We start from the raw sequence: 23,794 nt of genomic DNA on the forward strand, positions 1-23,794 counted from the left end.
TTGTAACTTTATGTAATGTCTTGCAATGATTTTGTTTAAAACTGTGATCTTTATTTTAAATAAGCTTAGTCAAGTTTTTAAATATACCCCACTTGAATACTTTTAAATAATGTTTTATTTTGATTATAAAATAGTATAGTCTTGAAAAATAAAGAATATAAAACTACTTTTAATATCATTCAGAATATTCTGATGGAAGTTATGTAAAACATTAAATAATTTGCAATATTTGGCTTTTATTCATCATTTGCCAAAAAAAATTGACACATGTGTTATATTTATTAGGGAATTCTTGTACCTTGCACTGTTCTACTTTATTTCCAGCTTCATCCATCTCTTCCTTTAAGGTATCTATTTTTGATGGAAGCCCCTGAAAGTTGGTTCCTGAAGATTTGTGAGCTTGGTTCCACCTGCAAAACAAAGGGGTAGCCAGTCTGAGAACTAGCTATACATACTCAACCTTGCAGGGTCAGGACCTAGGGAGAGCGAGCCTTCCCCCACACTGACTGTACCTGGGATCTGATCAGCACCCAGGATGGCTGCTTCTCTTGAGTTTAGCAGACCGTAGCTTCCTCCATTCCAGGGTTCCCCTACTGCTCGGGCTGAAGTTTGCTTTGAGCATAACCCAAGACACCTGCTCACACAAACCCCTGTGCTGGAAAGCCATCTGTGGGTTGTCTTTCCTGTAGTGCCCAGTTGTGGAATCCTTGCTACAGAGCACCTCTTGCTCTCCTGCTTTGATCTAGAATGTTCCCTGTGCCCCTGGGAACCAGATCCTACTCTTGAGGACTGCTTATGATGCATTCTCCTAATATCTTGACCTGGGATTATTTTTCGTTCTGGCTCTTACCAGAACTACCTTTCAATAATATAGTTATGGGGGCATTAGAAACACATACAGTAACAGCAGGGGGACAGGTGAAGAAGAATAATCAAAGACCAGGGTTTTCAAATGTTCTTTGACCTTCTGTTTGTATAGGAATACATCTGCTGCTACGTAAAGTTCTAACACTTCAAATCTGAACACAGATATTATATAGCTGCAGCACGAAGACCCACACTAGCAACTCCTCAAATTTCCCAGACTGTTGTATTGCCCCCCAAAACAACTTGTGTCCACTTCACACTGCTGATGTGGTACACCAAAAGGCTTCGGCAAGGCTGCCAAGGCAACACTGGCGATGCTGTTTCAGAAATACGTGGGCTTCAGAGTCTACCATGCGGCTCCAACTGAACCACCTGTGACCTCGTTAGTAACCTAGACTCTCTCGGCCTCAGGGGCCTCCTCAGTAAGATTGAGATGATGAGCACTGTCTGCCTTGCAGAACTGCTGTGAGGAAGGAAGGAGAAATCAAACACAGGTGTGCATACAATGGACTCCTGCTCACCATTAGTTCTTATCATTTTCCTATAGGGAAAAGTAAGTAAAAGTAAAGAAGAAACATTCAACTGTTTCCATGTCTCCAACACCTACTTTGGTTAACAGAGTGAATAAGATCAAGAATCAGCATTGAGGGCAGGGGTGTGGCTCAGTGGCAGAACATTTGCTAGCAGTGTGAAGCACTGGGTTCAATCCTCAGCAACACATAAAATAAATAAATAAAGTTATTTTTTTTTAAAAAAAGAATCAGCCTTGAAATCCTCTCTGGGATACACATACTTGAGATGTATAATTCCTGGCAGGTAGGACATCTATAATATTGCTCAACCAACTCCAGTGTGGGAGCATTGTTTAATCACAGCCTTATTTAATTACTCATTAGAACATTCTTCCTTCTCTTGAGCAAAAATGCACAACATAGCAGCCTGTACTCTCTGCTGCAGTCCTGTCACACAGAATTCTAATGACACACATACCCATGACAAGGAGACAGCAGATGGTGCTGTCCGAATCCTACTCTGCCATTTATTCTAAGGCATGAAGAAAGTCAGACAGATGAAGTATACAAGTCCCTTGTCTGTAAAACAAGTCTCTTCTTAAAATTAGGGTATGTCACATTGGCCCCAGGCCCTGTTTCCTCCCCAGCTCGCATAGAGCAACCTCTGCATTTAGTGTCCAGCAAGATGTCTGCACAATTGATTGCTGAAAACAAAGCAAATGAACAGGATTGGAGGAGAATTGAGCCAACGTACTGATGCTCAGCACATGGCAAGTACCCAGTAAGTGACCCTCGTAGTTGACCACTGCACTATGACTATCTTCATCCTACAAGAATGCCCACACGGACCTTTTGTCATTTCAATGAGGCTTAAATAACAACATTTTTTAATAACTGGTTTGTACATTTCATGTCCTGGGCTGCTTTTTTCCCAAAACCAGTGGATTTTAAACCAGTGATACATCCAAGACTCAGTGGCATCTGAGAAATAAGGGAATGAAGAGTTGTCACAACCGCTCCCAACTCTGCAGACAAAACCCCTGGCTCAGAAGCACTCCAATGATCCTGATCCCCATGTTCCTGCCAAGCAAAACCGATCACATGTCCTTCACAGAACTGCAAGGAAGGCGGAAAGATCTGATGAAGCAGGGGTCAGCATGGTCACCTGATTTACAGCCAAGCTCATTCATTTATGCACTGTCCATGTCTGCTTTTAATTTATTTTTTGCAGTGCTAGGAATAGAACCCAGGGCCTCCTGCAAGTGCTCCACCACTGAGCTACACGCAGCCCATGGCTGCTTTTATGCTACAACAGCAGTTATGGGGTTATACCGAGGACATCGAGGTCGCAAAAATATTTACTGTCTGGCCCTTTATGGAAGAAGTTTGTCAGCTATTGTAATGAAATTTGAGAATGGCCTCATCTGCTGGTGGTTGTCTCCCTATTTCCAGTTCTCATATGCCCAAGAAGAAAGCCTGCCAATCACTGATACAAACGCCATCAAGAGCAGATGGTGGAGGCAGTGCTGCCAGGGACCACCTCACGCTCCACTGCAGACATCAACTCATAGGTCACAGTCCTGTGGACTTAGTTACTTGGGTTACATGAAACCCTGCTTCCCGAGGGCAGCATTTCTTGATCATGAAGGGTAATTATAGGTACACGAAGTTTGTGACTTGGCGGGACCTGTTTATTTTATACTCCACAATTCCAAGAGCTATGTTCTTAGAATGGCAGCCCCCTTCCTCCTGCTAAATACATTTACTTAACTTTGCTTATTTTCTGTTTCCTTTCACTGTGGCTCGTAAGGACAGAATGTTCTAACAACACCCCTCCGCCATGCTGGGAGAATGAGACCTGGAGGAGGGTAGGCAGGCTGTGACTGGGGCAACGGCCCTAGCTGTGATTCACAATAGAGCCATCTTGTTCTACTAGTAGTCTTTCTCTTGTCCATGGTGGGGTGAGTGACTCTAGGGAGGTGACATAATAGTATTGCATTAGTGGCCACCTTGATAACTTCACCTTACCTGGCTCGGACCGAGTCCCAGTCCAACACCAATTTAGCCAGCTGTTTCCTCTGTTTCTGGATGTTGGGAATCTCCACCTAGAGGGAAGAACATACCAAATGAGGTGCACTTTGGATTTTTAATTTATTTACAAATGTTTTCTCTTAGGCAAAAAATTTTGCAACCTCAGTTTACTCTCTCATTTCCAAAAAGAGCTGCTGATCTCTGTTAACACTACAGACATGGGATGCGCTCACCGCCCAGCCCGTGCCAGCCTCGGTTCTGTGTCCAGGGCACAAGCACCCACCTCTGCTATGCCATAGAGAGGATCCACGATCTCTTTCTCAATGAGGACCTCGTGCTGAGAGAGCTCCAGAGCCAGCTGGTGCTCAGCATCTCCGCAGGTCTCCAGCATCTTCCTTCAGAGACAAGACAGCCAACAGGCCAGCACCAGTTAAGCTGTGGCCACCACTCTGCTTGCCATGTGGCAGGATCACAGCAGAGAGCTGCCCAACAGCCCTTAAAATATTATACATTCAGGGTTTCCCCTAAAAACGTGCGTCTACAGATTTGTGCTTTAAAATGAAAATGATTATCTCGGGTATGGACCCTGCGCTGGGGGGAGGTGGGGGTGTGAATTGTGAGGTCGAAACTGAAGAACTAGGTTCTCATGTCAGGTGGAAAATCAAGTGTTCTCAAGTTACCCTGGAAGTCTTCTAAAGGAGACATAAAGTACACCACAGTTTCACGTCTGCTAGTGAGTGTAGCCTTAGTGGCGTTTCCTCCAGAATTAATGCAAAGGCTGATTCTTCTGTGCGGATGAGGTGGCTGGCCAACACGGAAAGGCCAGTCACATGAGCCTCACGTTTGCTGTTCTCCTGTGAACACACAGCTGCTGTCATATGTGCACATGCAAATGATGCAACTCCACTGTCGCTGGTCCCCTTCTCTCCTTTCCTTTTTGCCCTGCCCATCCAGCTCCCTGTAGGTTCTTTTGGCACCAGAAAGTGTGCAGCCTGCTGTGAGGTAGCCATGGTGTCATAGTTAAGCTGCCTGAGTTTGAACACAGGCTTTGCTATTTTTCTGTGTGGTTTCTGGCAATGTTCTTACCCTCTCTGTTGGCCAAGATTCACATCTGAAAAGTGGGAGCATTCATGTTACCTACCTCCCAGGTTGTTTTGGGGGATTAAATGAGCTATTCTTTGGGAACACACTCAGCACAGGGCTGGCGCTCTGGTGTGAGGACAATGGCAAGAGGATAAAGGGAGCGCAACATGGAGATACATTCAAGCCTGAGGGAGCAGGGGTAGGCACATGCCATCCTCCCAGGGCCAGTGCTCTCAAATGTGGAAGTACAGACAGGACAAGAGAAGGCGCAGAGCGGGAGCAACAGAGCTAGGGTGGTGAAGCCCAAAGACCGTGGCAGCAGGAGGCAGGGCCCTGGTACAACAGAGGGCAGACTGGAGGGCAGTGGGGGAATGCGCACACCACACAACCCAGACTGCTCCTGCCAGACTCACTATGTGACACAAGCCCCCTGTGACCAAAATGCAGCCCTTGGGGGAGGAGGGAGAAGGGGGATGGCTGCCGGGCACAGGAGGGCAGCTGGGCAGGGGGGTGACGCCTGTGTCCTGTGTCCTAGGACGCAGTGGGCAGCTACAGCTGGCAAGTGGTTGCACATTTCAAAAGAGCCAGAACAGGGCTGGGGCTGGGGCTCAGGGCCAGGGCGCCTGCCTAGCACGTGTGAGGCACTGGGTTTGATCCTCAACACCACATAAAAAGAAGAAAATAAAATAAAGGCATGATGTCCACCTACAACTACAAAAAAAAAAAAAAAATTAAAAAGAGCTAGTAGAGAGGGTTTTAAATGTTCCCAACACAAAGAAATGACACCTGTTTGAGGTGACAGATACGATCAGCACACACTGTACATGTATTCAAATGCCACACTGTACCCCATAAACATGCGTAATTATGTGTCTGTTAAAAATAAAAAAGTATTAAAAAAAATAAAGATAAGTCAGACATAAAGTTTTAAGATGAAACAACCAAGGAAAATCTAACTAGTTCAGAAAATACACTATTTTGAAACACCCACCACTGATATTTTGGTGACCACCCTTAAAGGAAGTAACTCTTCAGCGCTGAAAGGCACTGAGAGAGTTTAAGTTGACACCTGGAACAGGGAAGGGAGCCAGTTGTTCATACCCCAGGCTTAGGGGAATAAACACGGCCCTGTCACTGGTGATTTTTTTTTTTTTTTTTTTTGGCAGTGCTGTGGACCCAGGGCCTCCCTCCTACTGGGCAGTTTGCTCTACCGCTGAGGCATATCCTCAGCCCCCATCAGTTACTTATGCTAGTGGCTCTACCACCACTCCAGCTTGACACCCAGGAAAAGATTCTCCAGCAACCCAGAGGCTCAGACCCACTTTCTCCTGTAAGGCGGAGGCCTTCTCCTGGCGGATGAGCCACAACACCATGCTCATGGCCCCTCACCCACCCACAGGTGGTGCTGGAACACCACCAGCCCACGCTTCTCCCTGACCCAACAGCCGCTCCTCTCTGAAAGCAGTCAACTCTTACCCCAGGAGAGAGTCTTCCAGCTGAGTGGATGCTTCTTGCATATTCTGAGCGAGAACTGTCAGAGGGAGTTTTTTCTGGAAGAAAGAAAACAGCATGTTTTTTTCATTATTATTTGATGCCCCTGCTTAATGATCTGCTTCAGTCACTGGCCATTGATCTCTCCCTCCAGGCACACTGCATGAGTAAGAGGCAGCGGGCGCCAGCTCTGGTCTCACAGACCTCACTTGTGTCGTGTCACCTCTGTGCCTAAGTTAGGGGCCGTCCGTCAACCAAGCAGATATTCAACATCAAGTGGCTGGTGCATAGGGAGTACTTGTAAACATTAAGTAAAACATTAGCGGCTATTATTTCTTGTGGCTGCCATTACTATCACTAGTTAATCAAATGCACGTAGGTTGAGTAGCTCTCATCTTAAATGCCTGGGATGAAAAGCATTTGGGGTTTTGGAATATTGTGTAGACTTTCTGGTTGACATCCCTAATCCAAAAATCTAATATCTAAAATGCTATGAAATCTGCAACTTCAGATTACAGAGCATTTTGGATTTTGGATCAGGATGTTCAGTCTGTATTGTGCTCCATACCCAGCCCTTATTCTTCAAATGCTCATCACGAGTAATGCAATGAAATGGTCAATTTCAAAAATTTGTGCTATAACATTCTTAAACTGGGTCTTAATTTGGCTATAATCCTAAAATTTAGTGATAGTTATAGTTAAATATCTAAAAGTAAGCCAGATAAATATTCAAAACAAAGCGTGGAAATGTTTTTAAGCACAAAGCAAATCATTTTCCTATTAGTGGTTTGTTTTCTTAGCCAGCAATGACCACAGGAACACCTGACCTCTATAATGAAAAGAACTCAAAAACCCAGAAAGATTAAGGGGCACTTTGCAGTGGGGAGGGAGAGCCACACCTCTGTGACCATGGCCTGAGCCCAGTTCCTGAGCTCAGTCTTCACTGCTGGCTGGTGGCTTATCTCAGAACACTGGCAGGAGAGGCCAAGAAAGCAGCAGGTGGGCAGGGTGCAACACCACCACCTGCTAAGAGAAGGCGCTTCAACGTGCAGCACCACGGGTCACTGTACCTTCCAAGCAGAAAGGGCACTTGTGCCCAAGACACAGGGTCCATTCAGCACATCACTTGACTTCTGCCTCTGAAGGACTCCCTCTGATATACTTGTGCACACACCAGCTGGTGGCATAGAGGATAGCCCTGGAAGATTAGCCAAAAGACTGCTAATGCTGGTGACTCTGGAGGATAGCACAGTGTGCCTAGGGGACAGGGTGGCAGACACTTCGTTTTATGTTCTTTTGAATATTCTGTGGTCTGATTATGCAACTGCACAACATATTCAAAGTAATAAATTGAAATTTAAGAATAAATAACAATAAGGGCTGGTCAAGTGGTAGAGCGCTCGCCTAGCACGTGTGAGGCACTGGGTTTGATCCTCAGCACCACATAAAAATAAAATAAAGATACTGTATTCACCTAAAACTAAAAAATAAATATTTTTTAAAAAGAAAAAACAAATAACAATAAACATATCTACCCATCTCCCTTCCCTCCGAGTTATTTTCTAAAAAATAAACAATGGACTCCTTCTGCCCCATGAGGAGGCTGCTCTTGGCTCCCCAATCTTGAACTTGAAAGATATGAGAATAGTAGAGGACAATTCCTATGTTCTAGTTTTTCAAAAGGCGGTCAACTGTAAGATAAATGTAATAATAATAAAAAAATACACTTTCTCCAACTCTGGAACTCCGTAAGTCTGTGGGGTTTTTTTCATAATTCAAGATGCCAGTCTGTAAGTAGTCTGTGGCTTCCATGCCTTGACCACAAAGCCACAGTCCTGCTTCCTGGAGTACATGAGTGAGGAGATTCTGCTGGACATGTACACTCGATAGCGAAGGTGTCACCCACCAACACTCAACTCCACAGAAGGCCTCAGGCTCCCTAGGGGTGAGTAGCTACCACCAGGGAAGAACATAAAAGCTCTTAAGTCTCAATTTGTAAAATGTATGATTACATATAACAAAAATAATTCTAAGGGAAGCGGGGAATGGGAGTAGCAAAGACAGTGGAATGAATGGGACATCACTTTCCTATGTTCATATGTGAATACACGACCAGTGTGACTCCACATCACATATGACCATAAGAATAGGATCCTTATTAGAATAAGTGATACGCTGTGTATGTAGGATATGTCAAATACAGTCTCCTGCCATGTATATCTAAGAAGAACAAATAAAAGGAAAAAAAGAAAGAATTAATTAATTCAGGTCTCCGGTGACCCACAACATAAGCTGGACCATGTTAACGAAGGCTCAGGCAGAGAAAGCCACCAGCTCCACCCCTCTTCACTTGATCCCTGCCTCTTCACACTCAAGGGAGCTCCTGGCAGGGCTTTTGGGAGACCCCACTGAGTTTTCCAGAGACTGCTGTGACTTTCCTCTACTGCATGATCTCTGTGGTCACCATCCTCTCCCACCGTTGTCATGGGGATTCCTCTTCCCTCCACTCTGAGCCCTGTCTTTGACCTTTGTTTCAGGATGAAAAGAGGAAAGCTAATGCAGTAGGTTTCAGAAATGAGGGCCAGGCATCTCTGCTCCTGCTTCCTGGAAATGCCCACCACTGCCAATAAGCTCCCCCTTTCCCAGCCCAGGCAGGACCTCCTCCAGGAAGCCTACCTGACTGCCCCTCCTCCTCTGGTGCCCACTCTTGGCCCCGATTACCCATTTGCATGTATCCACCCCCCAGTCTGTGAACACTTACATTTTACTCATCTCTCTAGAACTCATACATAGAAGATATTTGATAAATTATTTTTATACCTTTATTTTATTTATTTTTATGTGGTGGTATCCACCCCCCAGTCTGTGAACACTTACATTTTACTCATCTCTCTAGAACTCATACATAGAAGATATTTGATAAATTATTTTTATACCTTTATTTTATTTATTTATTTTTATGTGGTGCTGAGGATCGAACCCAGGGCCTTGCATTTGCTAGGCGAGCACTCTACCACTGAGCCACAACCTCAGTCCCATTTTTATATATGTGTGTGTGTGTGTGTGTGTGTGTGTGTGTGTATATATTTTTTTTTTTTTTGGTGCTGGGGATTGAACCCAGAACCTCGTACATGCGAGGCTAGCTCTACCAACTGAGCTATAACCCCAGCCATTTTGTTTATTTTTAATGAATGTATATGACAGTTGGGCAGCAACTCGAAGCAGACAATAGGAACAACAGGACATAAACTGTGAAGGATGGTGACATCTTTGGGGACTACAATGAGAGAAAAATGAGAATGAGAGAAAACGGGACAAAGGAGCTGATAAGGCAAAATGGGATCAGATTATAAAGTCTTAAGACATGCTACAGAGCATGGACTTTGTCCCAAGCAATGGGAACCACAGCACTGAGGGGCACTGGCCGCATGGAATTACTTCACCAGGCACTAGAGAACATTTAGCATCTTGATTCCCAGCCTCCAAATGCCAACAGTGTCCCCAGTCCTATGGCAATGCACACTGACTCAACACATTTCCAAATATACCCAGGGCTGTTTCTGGTCCCTAAGCTAAAGGCCCACTGAGCTAAAATTTGTTTTTAGGCAGGAGGATGACACATTTGATTTGTGTACTAGGCAACTGACTCTGGCGATCAGGTTGGAGACAGAATGGAAAGGAAGGAAATCAGAGGCAGGAAACAGCACAGGAGGTGACCCAACAGCCCCAGCAGTGGTTCATCAGGTCTTGCATCAGGGCAGAGGTAGGAGCAGAAGTGAGGAATCTAAAAGGTATCCACAGGGAGAATCAAGGGCCTGTGAGTCAGGCAGCGTGGAGGGTAGAGGTGGCATAAAAGGGAACATGCAGTAGCCCCACATTTGTATGTACTGACAGGCTCAAGAGCATCAACACATGGCGAAGAACTGGTTGTGTGTGCTAACAGAGTCTAGGGCTGTGATTTTCTGCTTGTTTGACAATGACTGAAAAGTAAACCCACTAGCTAGAACCCGCAAAAACAGAGGTGGCCCAAAGAATGTGACTTGGAGAGCAGGGAGAAGCACCTGAGAAGGCAACAGTAAATAGCTAGACACAGCAGCTGCTGAGGCAAGAGAACGAGGAGCAGCAGGCAGTGGGCGAGCATCGGGGCTGGCTCAGGGGCAGATGGGCAGCAAGCATTTCTGGACCACAGGCCATGTGCAAACGTCTTTTTTTTTTTTTTTTTTGGTGCCAGGCATTGAACTCAGGTACTAGACCACTGAGCAACACCCCCAGCCTTATTTTGTGTTTTATTTAGAGACAGGGTCTCACTGAGTTGCTTAGTGCCTTGCTTTTGCTGAGGCTGGCTTTGAACTCAAGATCCTCCTGCCTCAGCCTCCCCAGCCACTGGGATTACAGTGTGCACCTCGCCAGCCAAACATCCACTCTTACCAGACAAAATTGCATAATTCTAACTATTGTGGAAGGGAGGGATAACCCTGGTGTCAAGGTGTGTTACAAATATCTGTAGGAAATACAAAAGAAGGGTGATAGATATCTGTATAACTGTTCTTCCTTTTGAGAAATCCAATGACAAAACAGCAAATCCTAGCTTCCCAGTGAACTGTCACTTGAATGTGACCAAACTCATAAGGATAGTGCATGCTTGTAAGTCAGGAGCCTGAACACAAAGACAGAAGTGCTAGGTGAATACACACTGCTGGGTCTACTGGTGGCACAGAGGTCCCGAATGCTCTGAACAAAGGCATGCAGCAGTGGACACCGGATAGCTCTCCCAGAGGCCACCCTTCCTCTCTGTGACAGTACCCTGGTTTTTCTTAGGGATTTTTTCAGCCTCAATAAAGCCTGTGAGCAGAAAGTAGACATAGCCCAGGCTCCAGGGCTGGCCCAACCAGTTTAGGTCAACCAGTGCCTCCCTCCCCTCAGTCAGCCTCACCCCTGCCTACGGTAACTAGGGAATGTGGCTTGACAAAGATCAATGCAATGGACAGGAATTTCTATCTGGCAATGGCGTGGGAAAAGGCACTTCCTTACTCCACCAAGAAAACTACTAGAAGAGTTTCTCTCTGCTTCTGGAACACACAAGAAGCAAGAAGCCCAGAAAGGTGCTGGTGCCAATTTGCAGCTGTGAGGTGCCTGTCTCAGATAAAACAGGTGTGAAGAAGGTGGGGGAGAAGCATGAGGCTGAGGTTTTGGTTGTATTAATTATTGAAATGAGAGGTGAGCCCACCTCAACCCCATTCCAATTTCTGGACTTCTCCTTTCTGAGTCATCTTAAGTAGCATTCAGATTTTTGCCATCAGGGATTCCCAACTGACATGTCCATTCTCTTATCAATGACAAATGGTTCAAATCCTTAAAGGCACTTGGAAGAGATTCAGGGGGAGCTGGGCTTTCAGCCTGGTGATGTCTTAAGCAAGAAAACAATGCTATGGCCAGGGAGCGTCACAGGACAAAGGGTGACAGAACATACCCATCCAAAGTCAACCTGCCAATGCTACCTGGGAAAAACCAGTCAGTCCAGGAGGAGATAAGCCCCAAAAGACAAGAAAGGTGCCTTGCTGTGGGTCACATCTGATACTTACGTGTCTTCTCTCGGCATCGGTGCCATGCTGGCCCTGGAAGCATGCCATGAGCCGCTTATGGGAATGGTGACACATTGACCGCACAGTGTCCAGGCGCCGCTCGATCTGACAAGGCAGAAACAAAGAGTTGTTTGCAAGGCCTGAAGACAAACTCACCTCCTTCCACCTGTCTGCATGGAGGCAGGAAAAGCATTCTGCAGTAAAATCCTGCAGCTCTTGGGTCTGGGTAGAAATGGCTCCCACTCGCCACTCCGGGATTCTCACTGTGGACATTCTGGGCTGGGCAGCTGCAGGTTGACAGGAGCCAACAGTGTGTTCAGCAGCACATTGGCCTCTGCCCATAGTACACCAGTAGCACCCACTCTCCAAATTGTGACTACCAAAAATGACTGCAGACATTGTGGGATATCTCCAGGAGGGTGAAACCACCCTGTTGAGAACCCTGACCCTCCTGTACTGAAGGCTTCGGAGGCCTCTGTCTGCAGGCTAAGGGGACAGTCCCAGTTCAACCTTACTGTCAGAACAAGTGGTGGCTGTCCATTCACCCGCTATGCACCAGCAAAGCCCTGAGTGCAACCAAGCAGAATTGCAAATGACCAGTCCAGGCCCAGACTGGGTGCCAAGTGGGAAAAGCTGTCACAGGGACAACCAGAGCCTGGTCTCCAGCACATAGCAATGGAGCCTTCCACACGCAGGACATCAGACTGACAAATGTTCCACCATTTAGACTCCTGATCAATGCTCAGAAAACTATTCCTTATTGGGTTTGGAGTGGGTTTTGTTTTGAATGAATCTCTAGAGCAGAATAGATGGCCAGCAGTAAGAACCATGACTTGGGGACCCACACATTGTGAGAAGCTTCCCAAAATACTACTGCTGGGAGATGGCTGTTTATGGCAAAGAGAGCGGCTTCTTACAGGAAGGAATGCCAGAAATGTGCACTCTGATGACTCACCAAGGAGCACAAGCCCTTGGGGATGCTTTCTATTTTAAAGAAAAATCAACAAATTCAAAGCAGAATACATCTTGACTGCCTCACAATATCTTACCCCATGAGATATTTTGTGCCTCTTTCTCAAAAGGTCCCCACAACACCAGCAGCTTTGCTTTCTGAGCCCCAATTACCAAGACCCAAGTCTCACAATGGCTTTCCTTAATTCCATTTTTATTTCAATTTCCACTAGAATGTCAACTCTGCAAATACAAGAACCCTGTCTGCTTTGTCCACTCATCTCCCAACCAGCGTCTGCACGCCGTCTGTCACAGGATCAGAAGGCACTCGCTTGACATTTGTGAACAAACCGGAGGCAAATCTGCTGAGTCCCTGTGCCAGGTATTAGAAAAATAACAGTAAGTCAGTCCTGGCTTCTCCCTCCAGGGATCCAAGTTGCAGGGCAACTTCACACAAACAAAACAAAAGGCAGCCCTTAACCACGCCTGTCATTCCAGCTCTCGGGAGGCTGAGGCAGGAGGCTGAGGCAGGAGGCAAATTCACAGCCAGGCTGGGCAACTTAGTGAGACCCTGACTCAAAATAAAAAATTTAAAAGGGCTGGGATCTGGTATGTAGCTCGGTGGTAGAGCATCCCTGGGTTCAATCCCCAAAACAAAAAAGGAAAAAAAAAGGCTTCATATTATTCTAACAGAGATCTAAGAGAGAAGTAGGAAATCAAAGAGAAAACCGAGGGGCGTTTCGCCAGGCACACAAGCCGGCAACACGCACCTCTGTGGCTTGGTGTGGTGGTAAGAACAAGCAGTCACACTGCCTGGTCCGTGATCAGTACTTTCCACAACTCACTAACCCTCCTAACAACCCCACAGTGTGAAGACTGCCAAGACCCTGGTCGCAGAGGCATTGAAACTGAGGGGAAGGTAAGAAAACCACGAGGACACAACGCCAGTGAGACACACCTGGGGCCGAACCCAGAGCTCACGCTGGCTGCCACTCTCTACTCTCCACATTAAAAACAGCAGACCCCAGGGTGCGGAGACCTCTGTGGCAGTGGCGGCAGATGTGGACTCGGAACCTGTGTAGTAGGACAGGAGTTTCTAGAGACCGGCAACCCTTTCAGATGCCAGTGGCTGTCTGCACAAAGGGACAAGGATGAGGCCTGTGCCGACCTGCAAGGTCCTCTGCCTGTCTCAGGACCTCAGGGTTCTAAGTGAGATGATGCATATGACTGATGTGGGATGTGAAGGGAAAATACCAATATGAAAACCTACTTTGGTTAACATTTAAATGGCCAAAACAGTATTTCTGAAAGTCTGAAAAATATTTTAAAACATGAAAAAAAAAAAAATCAACAAAGAAATAATGAGTATGATTCTTTAATAAGTCTTTACAAAATTCTATCCTCTAATTAAAAAAAAAAAAAATAGATTCTATCCTCAAACCAAAAAACCTTACAAACAAACAACAGGGGGAAAAAAAGAAGAAAAACCAACAAGTGGGGTGCAGTGGTGCATATCTGTATCCCCTGCAACTCAGGAAGCTGAGGCAAGAGTATCACAAGCTCCAGGCCAGCCTGGGCAACTTAGCAAGATCTTGTCTTCAAATAAAAAGGGCTGGGGATGCAGCTCAGGGGCAGAGCACAGGCCCTGGGTTCAATCCTGAGCACCAAAAAACAAAAAAAAATCAACTGGCCCTCTGTTTCCAAGGGTTCTGCATCCACTGATCCACCATGTATCAAAAATGTTTGAGAGCCAGGCACGGTGGAGCACACCGGTAATTCCAACAACTGAGAGGCTGAGGGCAGCCTCAGCAAGGCCTTAAGTTTTAGCTAAAGGCCTTTGTTTTAGCTGAAGTCGCCCTGACTCTAAATATAATACAAAATAAGGTCTGGGGATGTGGCTCAGTGTTCCAAGGTTCAATCCCCACTACCAAAGAAAAAAAAAAGAGGGCTGGGGCCATAGCTCAGTGGCAGAGCGCTTGCCTAGCATGCATGAGGCACTGCATAAAAAACTAAACAAATAAAAGCATGCTGTCCATCTACAACTATAAAAAAATTTTTTTTTAAAAGAGACAGAGAGAGAGAGAGAGAGAGAGAGAGAGAAACAAAATTCCATCTGTACATAATATCCACACTTTAATTTCCTGTCCTTATTCCCCAAATAATACAACTATTTACACAGCACTTAGACTGTATTAGGTATTATATGAAAATAAAGGGGGGTGTGCAAAAACTAGGACCCTTTATGTTTGGGGTAAGCACAAATTATGAACCCGTTGGGGAGCCTGGAAACAATCTGCTCCTGGACATCAAGGAACACAGTGTTCTACCTGAAGATGGTTGTCATCATTCAGAAGGTTTTGGCCTGTGTCGTGGTGGCTGTGCCAGTCCCTCCTCTACACAGGAAGGGAGAGAGTCACCTAGGAGCAGACCCTGGGTCTCAGGAACCCTCCCAAGTAAACCTGCTCGCAGTTGCAGGAGGAGGCTGGCCAGGTCTGTCCTCCCCTGGCTGCTCTGCGACTGGTGAAGGGAGGACCTTGGCGGCCCAGCGTCTGCCAGGAGAAGCTCCCAACCCCAACGTTAGGGAACCTATTGACAGGTTGAGTACAACAGCCCTGGCCAGAGTCCCCTGGAAGAAAGGGAGGGCAGAGGGTCTGGGCTTCTGAGCAGAGGCACCTGGGCCTCAGGTAGGTCTGGGCACTATCACTGAAAGCACAAGCTCCTCAGGACCCATGCAGCCTGGAGCTGGGGCCCAACGGTGAGAGGAACGAGCTGGGGCTGATGGGGCCTCTGCCTCAGCCGAGGGGCCTGTCCCACCAAGGGCCTCAGCACAGCAGCAGATCAGAGCCTCGGCCCACGAGGGACGTAAGCAGGCCCCTCCCCACCCAGCACCCTGCACCTGAATGTGCACCAGCCCCGTCTGAATTTCATAACCGACACCACGGTTTCAGATCCCCTTTCCATCACCAGCCACTCTACCGACGCTCCCTCCTGCTCATTTATTCTATTCCACTTAAAAATTAAAACCCACAAGCTTCAATTCTCATTTATAGTTTTTGTTTGCTGGTTGGTTTTTGTCTTTTGCGGTGCTGAGGACCAAACCCACGGCCCCACGCTCTCTACCACAGAGGTACACCCTCAGCCCTGGACTCTTTCCTCACAGTATGACTTTAAACAGGTTATTTTAAGAAAACTTTACTTTGTTACCTGTAACAGATCTTCACTGAGGACTTCTGTTTTCTCGGCTCTGTGGGAAAAAATCAAAAATACAGAATTAGAAACCCAGGGAAGAAAAGTGACTCATGAAACTTAAAAATTATTAGCTTCCAGTTTAAAACAAATAAGGCAGAAATGAATGCTAAGGGGGGAAATTCCACCGGTGTTTACATCAGAGGGTGACTTTAGCTAAAATAAACAAAAATTTGCAGGGGAGAGACCCAACACAAGAACATGGTGGTTCTCAGCCTTGAGCATCTGTAGCATTCCCGAAAGTGGGGCTGATGGCAAGTGCCAATTTCCACATGGCACCACAGAGGACTCTCTTTTGAGTCTGGAGTGAGGGCCTCCATTCCTAACAGGTCCCTTCCTGCTCAGAACTCCCTTGCAGGAAGTCCACAGAACATGCTCTGAGAAGACTCTTCTCCCAAAACTTAACCTTCAGTCTTCTCTTTTTTTTTTTTTTTTTTTTTGAGGTGTTGGGGATTGAACCCAGGGCCTCAGATATGCTAGATAACTGCTGGACCACTGAGTTCCGCCCCCAGCCCAACATTCAGTTCTTAAAATGATAATTTCCACGGGCTGGGGATATAGCTCAGTTGGTAGAGTGCTTGCCTCACACGCACAAGGCCCTGGGTTCAATCCCCAGCACCACAAAAAAAAAAAAAAAAGATAATTTCCATGTTTCATAGCCTTCCCAAAACAAGTTCATCACAAATCTAGAAATAAGCAATGACACAAGTCTAAACCACCAGGTTTCTCCCTAACTTCAAAAAGAAACAAAGTATTTTCAGAACTTTCCCTAGGCTATTTTTGGAACTACTGCTCACTTCACCAACCTTTCCAGAAAACCAAGATGGTAGGGTAGCAGCAATCAGAAGAGGTGCATTCTAAGATCCTAAAGTCTCATTTGCCAAACCAGAATAATTTTTGAAGACTGCTTAGTTTAGGTCTGGAAATATCCCCCAAAGGCTCATGTGTTAAGGGGTTGGTCACCTGGGAGATGGCAGAACATTTTGTAAGTAGGGCCTAGTTGTGGGAAGTTAGCTCATGGGGGCATGTCCTTGAAGGGCATAGAGACCATAGGTCCTTGTCTCTTTCTTGTTCCTGGGCCACCATGAGGTGAACAGGCCTCTTCTATCATGTGCTCCTGCCATGATGTACCATGCCACTCAGACCCAAAGCAACAGGGCCAAGCAACCATGGACTAAAACCTCTGAAATCATGAGCCAAAATAAACTTTCCTCTTTATAATTGATTTTCTCAGGTATTGTATCACAGTGACAGAAAGCTGACTAGCACTTTTCTCTGCAGTTCAGAATGGCTGCATCATTGCCATAAATAATACCCAGCAGTACTACAGTATAAATGCCATTGTAGACTTCTGGTACAATTAGTGATTTGAGCCAGGTCTTTTAAAACTTCTATCAAATTCCCATTAAAATGAAGAAGTAAATTCTTAAGAAGAAAAAAGACCATTTCAGCACCGAAGAGTGAGCAGAGATGGGAAGGGGCCAAAATAAACCAGAAATCTGGCCTTTTATAAACTCTACAGCAAAATGCAGAGCTGCATGGTCTCAGCCATGAGTAAATGCAAAAGAAACACCAAGAGGACCCACAAGTAAACTCAACATGAAGCTCAGAGAAGCACCAGCTATGGGCAAAGGGATAAGTATCTTCAGGAAATGGCATGTTGACCAAACTGGGCATCAACACAGAGGATACCAATACAAGTCACCACAGTAGTGTCCTAGTTAACCTGGAGAGGCCTACAGGAGTGGCTCACTCACCAGTTTCTGCAGAAAACCGGAACTCTGCTAGGATTCAAACCTCCCAAGGCCGGAGAATCAGAGGCTAGCGAGCAAGTCAAGGCCGCAGCTCCCAGAAGCTCAACTCCATGAACAAGTTCCACTAGCAGCAGACCAAATTATACCATAATAGCCCTTGCTTGGCACATGTGGTTCTGGGCATTGCTGACCTGCTGAACACTAGCAGCCACGCCAGTCAGGGAAGTGGAGCAGGGTCCTACTGACTTGGGTCAGACTAGCTGCTTCAAAATGAAACCTGACGGTCAGCCTAGCAGGGACCAGGACCACCAGAGCTTCCTGGGATCCCACCACACCTCCCACCAACAGCCTCACCCTTCCTCTAGCAAAATACCTCTGCTGGCTTTTGTAACTTTTGCTTTTTTTCTTCTCTAGCCAAAGTCTAAAACTCCACACAGTCCCTATAAGCCCCCACTTCAACTCTGAAATCTCTTCCTTATGTATGTCTAAGTATACAGAAAAAGGTCTCAAGGCCTATTAACACTCACAAGTTCAAAAGCAAACAGTCAATCTGTGAATCAGCAGATTTGTCCTATCAGAAAACAAATTATTTTTGAAATAACAAGAGGAGAACTTGCTTTACTTTCCCACTGTGGGCTACCGGAGAAGAGTAAAAGCATGGTAGTGTGCTGACACTAATGCTGGCTGAGGACAACCACCTTGAGCTTTTCCAGTGACCTCACATGGATAATCTGAAATAAAAGATCAAACACATGGGCTAGGGGTATAGCACAATGGTAGAGTAATTGCCTAGCACATACAAGGTCCTCGGGATTGCCCTAGCACCAAAAGAAGGGGGGGATATATATATATATATATCATATATATATCACACACACACATATATACACATATATAAACTTATACATAGATGTACATATTTAAGTTAATATAATTTATGTACTATAAAAATATATATTTTTTTTTAAATCAAATACGAACCAATTTCAATTAAAAAAATTTTCCTCCTTTCAAACCATGGCTTTTTTGAGAGAAAGAGCCAGGTGTTAAAGATTTCTGAATTTATGAGCACAGTGCTGCAACAGCCACTAAAACAAACAAATAAATAAATAAAGCAAATGCAAAAACAAAAAGCAAGCATTAACTTCAGGAAAAATAAAAAGTCTATTAGGAAGATAGTTACAATACACTACTATGCTTAGCTGCAAATAATTTATTGGACCTAACAACGCAAATGCCAAACACTAACATAACCAAACTTTATAACATAATAATATTGGAAGGATGGTGGTGCGGAAGCAGAGGGAAAGGGTGTACAGGGGCCCTAAACTCTCATTTACCCTAACAGAAAGTCAAGAGACAATAACTACACTTGATCCACAGCACAGCAGTGTAAACATGTTATCTGTAAATATGGATATGAGTGAATTCCAGAATAAACAGCTAAACTTTCATACTAGTTGATTCGGTAGTCGGAGAATCTCTGAAAGAGTAGGGAGAGACCCCACTATATTTTGTAATAAACCTTGATTACTTAACTACTTTTTTTTTTTACATGTATACATAGTTCCACATTATAAAAAATACTATGTTACTGGGCTGGAGATATAACATAGTTGGAAGAGTGCTTGCCTTGCATGCATAAGGCCCTGGGTTCAATCCATAGCACCCAAAAAAATAAATACAATGTTACATTTTCAAATAGTTTGATTGATATGGTTAAGGTACCTCAAAGCAGGCACAACTAACAATCTACAAAAGCACAAGAACACATGTACCTTGAGTATCCAAAATGCAAAGAAAATAAATATATTTACAGTCCTTTTTCCAAAGGAACTGGACCCTTTGTTTTAAAGTGACTTTATCTGAAAAGGTATTAGCGACTGAAAAATATTGAACATATTGCATGAAAATGTTAACGCACTGTTTAAAAATAAATTTGCCCTATTTTTTCGCCTTGTGGATCCAATGTGTCTGTCTTCTTACCCAGATTTCAGAGTTCAAATGAAACTATTTAAGTGAGCTACATCAACTATCATCACTTCTAACAGACAGATCATGACAGTGGTGGGTAATATGCAAATCAGGGTGCTCTCTGAGCACCTCAGCTATAATGGTAGGAACCACTCCCAAGATGGGGTCCGACTTCCCTCTTCACTATAACTGGTCCAAGGCCTTCTATGCTGAATGATTTTTAGGGTGTTCATCTTTACCAAGAATTTTTACCTAAGAAAATTCAGCAATTACTCAGATATATTGGCCAAGGTGCTCATTCAATAGCCAAGGGAATTAGCCATAAAAACTTGCTGGTCTTTCCTGAGATAAATTATTTTTGCTAATCATGATATTTCCTCTGCCAGGTAAGTATAAGGTGAGTTATCTTTGGCCAGTTGTTATTGTTTTCATTTATTAAATTTAAACCGACTGAACATGTCAAGGCACCTGAAGGGAAAAAAAACAGTGGACAGAGTGACCCAACAATAAAAATAATGCTTGCCAAATCAGGCTGTTCTAAATCAGAGACTCTGCTGCACAGACTTCAACTTTGTGCTTTGTCAGGGCCTCCTTTGTGTCCAATGTTCCGTGCTTGAAAACACACTGGAGTGTTTCCTGTCTGGGCAACTGGAAAAACAATGCGAATCAGGAAGGAACTTCCCACTCGCCATGTTACTCTGGGCTTTGTTTTTTCCTATGCGAGCCACCCCACAGTTCCACTGGTCATTCCAACCAGGACTCCATCAGGGAGGGCTTTTGATCTACTTTTTGCGAAGGCATGAGACCTTGCCCTCCTTGATCCTCCAAAGCCTCAGCAGAGCAGTGCTGTGCAGGCCAGAACAGGCCACCTTCCCCCTGACTCCACAGAGTGACATCCAACCCTCCAGTTATGGCTGACCAGATGCTGCCTTCACCCCACTTACTAGGCAAGGAAAAAACAGAAATATTCCCAATCTTAAGTAAAAATCTTAAAAAATTATATTTGCTAATCATGGTATTTCCTCTGCCAGGTAAGTATAAAGTGAGTTATCTTTGACCAGTTGTTGTTGTTTTCATTTATTAAATTTCAACGGACTGAACATGTCAAGGCACCTGAAGGGAAAAAAAACAGTGGACAGAGTGACCCAACAATAAAAATAATGCTTGCCAAATCAGGCTGTTCTAAGGACAGAAAACGCTCAGGGCTCAGAGTCAAAGGAAAACTTCCAATTAGCCTGACAATTTCCATGTCTTAGTTATGGACCAATTTCTGGTAAAGTAGTTGTTATCCCAACACCCAAATGCCACTACTGTGAACCCCAGGATACTGACTATTGACTACTCCACATGCTTTCATAAAACCTCTATTAAGGGAGCCCTGGACTCTCAAGTTAAGAACAGAAATGGGCTGGCCACACCATCAACATGGGCTGTGATCTGCAAGCAGAGACTACCGACCCCTGCCTGCCAGACAGCTGCCCCCATGGGAGCTGAGACCAGATCCAGTCATCACTGTCCCCCAGCACCTGTCACACAGCAGGTGCTGGAGGAAAATACAGTGAATGGACGGATGGACAGATGTTGCCAAAGAGAAAGGTTTGAGGGCTGGGGTTGTGGCACAGCAGATCGCTCGCCTCGCATGTGTGAGACCCTGGGTTCGATCCTCAGCATCACATAAAAATAAACAAAATAAAGATATTGTGTCCATGTATAACTAAAAAAAAAAATTTTTTTTAAAAAGAAAGGTTTGAAAGGCCAACTTTTACCTCACACGAGGTAATAAGAAAAAAATTTAATGAAACTAGATAAAAAGCAGAAATGTGGGTACAGAACTGCCTTCCACAGTAAAACTCACAATCACTAAAACTGGGGGCAGGGGACACAAAAAGTAAAACCATCTATACTATACTAGTATACTACTACTCCATTTCTCTAATCCCATCTCTCAGCAGGAACTACTGTTAGCAGTTCATGTGATCTTCCCAATTTGCTCTAACCTTCAGTGATTCTCAACTGGAGGCAAGTGCCCACCCCAGGAGAGACGTGGCACTGTCTGGAGACATCTGCAATGTGTGGCTGGTGAGCAGAGGCCAGGGTGCCTTTGAGAATCTTCAGTGCATCGCTTTCCATAACTAACATAAAAGATTACCTGGCCTGTATTAGCTTCCTATTGCTGCTGTAACAGACTGCCACAAACTCAGAGGTTTAAAATTTTGTTTTCTTATGATTCTAGAGGTCAGAATTTCAAAATAGGTCTCACTGGGCTAAAATCAAGGTGTCAGCACTGGCTGAATTCCTTTCTGGACACTCCAGGGGAGAATCCGTTTCCTTCCTTTTCCAGCTTCTAGAGGCCGCCCACATTCCTTGGCCCCTTTCCTGCATAGCCAAAGCCAACTCTCATTTCTTCCCCGGTAACAGCTCCCTCTGAAGGACTGTTTGCTCCCTAGTCCACAGTCACTGCACTGGGTCCGCCTGCATAATCCCAAATCATCTCCCTCTGTGCTAAGAGGCAACTTTTATTCCATCTCCAACCTTAATCCCCACTTAAACCCAATCTAACACATTCACGGGATCTGGCGATCAGGACAGGAACATCTTTACAGAGGGGAGCATACTCTGCCTGCTAGTGGTCCTAAATGTCAACAGTACCAAGGGCAAAAAATCCTGATTCCAGGGACACATTAACACACAAGGATACACACATCATACAAACACACACACACACACACACACAAACACAAACACACACCCCAGGGCATCTTTACAGGTCAGAATAAAAATCTTTGTTTTTGATGAAAGTACGTTAACCTATCCCCTTTAAATAGATCAATCTTAACTGCATGAAATTAAGGTAGCACCAAACCTTCCACCTTCCTGTTACACTATTCCAATGGTGGACTGAAGGCTGCCAAGAGTGCCAAACCTTCCTGTCATAAATGGTTCCACCAAGGCTCTGGGGTCCCTCTAGAGACTTAATAGCTAAGAACTGCTGCAGCTAACATTTACAGAATGCTTCATACACCCCAGGCACTGAGCTGGCACCTACATCTATTCTCTGTTAATTCCCACATGGACCCTATGGGGTAGGAGCTACAATTATCCCCATTTTACAGATGAAGAAAGTGAGGTACTGAGAGAACTTGCCTAGGACCACATTACTAGTGGAACACAACCAGGCTCGAATTTGATTCCAGAATGCCTCGCTATGGAGTCAGGGACACATGATCTATTAATCCCAAGGGTCAGCAAACTACACCTGCAGGCCAAAGCCAGCTCATGGCCTATTTCTGTATGGCCTGGGAAGCTAAGCACAGTTTTTATTTTTAAGTGGTTGAAAGAAACCAAAAGAGGAATAAGGTTTTGTGGCACATAAAAATCATATGAAATTCAAATGCCAGCATGTATAAATAGTTTTCCTGGAACACAGCCAAGCTCGTGTTTATGTATTATCTGTGGCTGTTTTGGGTTATAATGGCTGAGTTGAGTTAATGTGACAGAGACCGTATGACCTTCAGAGCTCAAAGTACTGGCCAGTGGGCTGTTAGTGGAAAGTGTTGGCCAACTCAGGATCCACATCAGTGATTCTCCAGGAAGTGGTGGGCAGCCTTCACACTGGCTTTTAAGAATCACTCAGGACTGGCATGAGGCCAGCCTGAGGTGCAACTTTCTCTTCCTCAACATTCTGCCTTACACTCAAGGAGCAGCTGGCAAAATAGACAGGAGTGGCTACCCCTGGTAATACTGTACCAATGTGTAGGCACAGCCCACCGTTGGTGACAATGTGACAGAAAGAAATCAGAAACTACTCTCTCCTCTACCTCCCAGAAAACTGTAATATAACAGGGTTTTCTTCATGATCTCTACTCATAAACATATTTCAGGACAAGATCTAAATAAATACAATCTCCTATGTAATGGTTTATAGCTAAGTTTTTCTGGGAAGAACAATGAATACATGATTCAGGCCTGCAGATCCTCTCGTCCATCCGTGCTACGACTCTGCTCTTACCCTGAAGCATAAAAGCAGCTGCAGATAACAAATCCATGACAACCCTATGTCCCAATCAGACTCCATGGACACTGAAATTTGAATTGCACCTGATTTTCCTGTGTCAGAAAATATTACTGCTCTTCAAATTTTTTTCAACCACTTTAAAATGCAAAAACCACTCTAAGCCTTTTGCAGCTGAATTTGGCCCTTAGGCCAGTTTGGTCACCCCTGATCTACTTTAAGTATGTTTTCCCAAGAAACTTCAATCCCTGTTAATCACTTCCCAAATCCACATCTTTCTTACTTTGAAGA

General features: G+C 44.9%; 1 protein-coding gene across 7 annotated transcripts in view; it reads right to left on the reverse strand.

The window, feature by feature from the left end:
• The window catches only part of Arhgap17 (Rho GTPase activating protein 17), an 85,600-nt gene that overhangs the window by 34,799 nt on the left and 27,007 nt on the right, over window positions 1-23,794 (reverse strand). For all 7 annotated transcript variants that reach the window (XM_046454609.2, XM_046454614.2, XM_046454610.2 and 4 more), the window contains exons 2-7: window positions 15,722-15,761; window positions 11,567-11,671; window positions 5,970-6,043; window positions 3,694-3,805; window positions 3,408-3,484; window positions 299-410 (exon numbers count right to left, since the gene is read on the reverse strand). In XM_046454609.2, coding sequence (XP_046310565.1) covers window positions 299-410; window positions 3,408-3,484; window positions 3,694-3,805; window positions 5,970-6,043; window positions 11,567-11,671; window positions 15,722-15,761 — 520 coding nt within the window. The remainder of the gene's footprint in view (window positions 1-298; window positions 411-3,407; window positions 3,485-3,693; window positions 3,806-5,969; window positions 6,044-11,566; window positions 11,672-15,721; window positions 15,762-23,794) is intronic.

This window comes from Marmota monax, unplaced genomic scaffold (assembly GCF_021218885.2).
Source record: "Marmota monax isolate L192 unplaced genomic scaffold, Marmota_monax_Labrador192_F-V1.1 WCK01_AAM20220418_F8-fsc00086, whole genome shotgun sequence".
NCBI lineage: Eukaryota > Metazoa > Chordata > Mammalia > Rodentia > Sciuridae > Marmota > Marmota monax.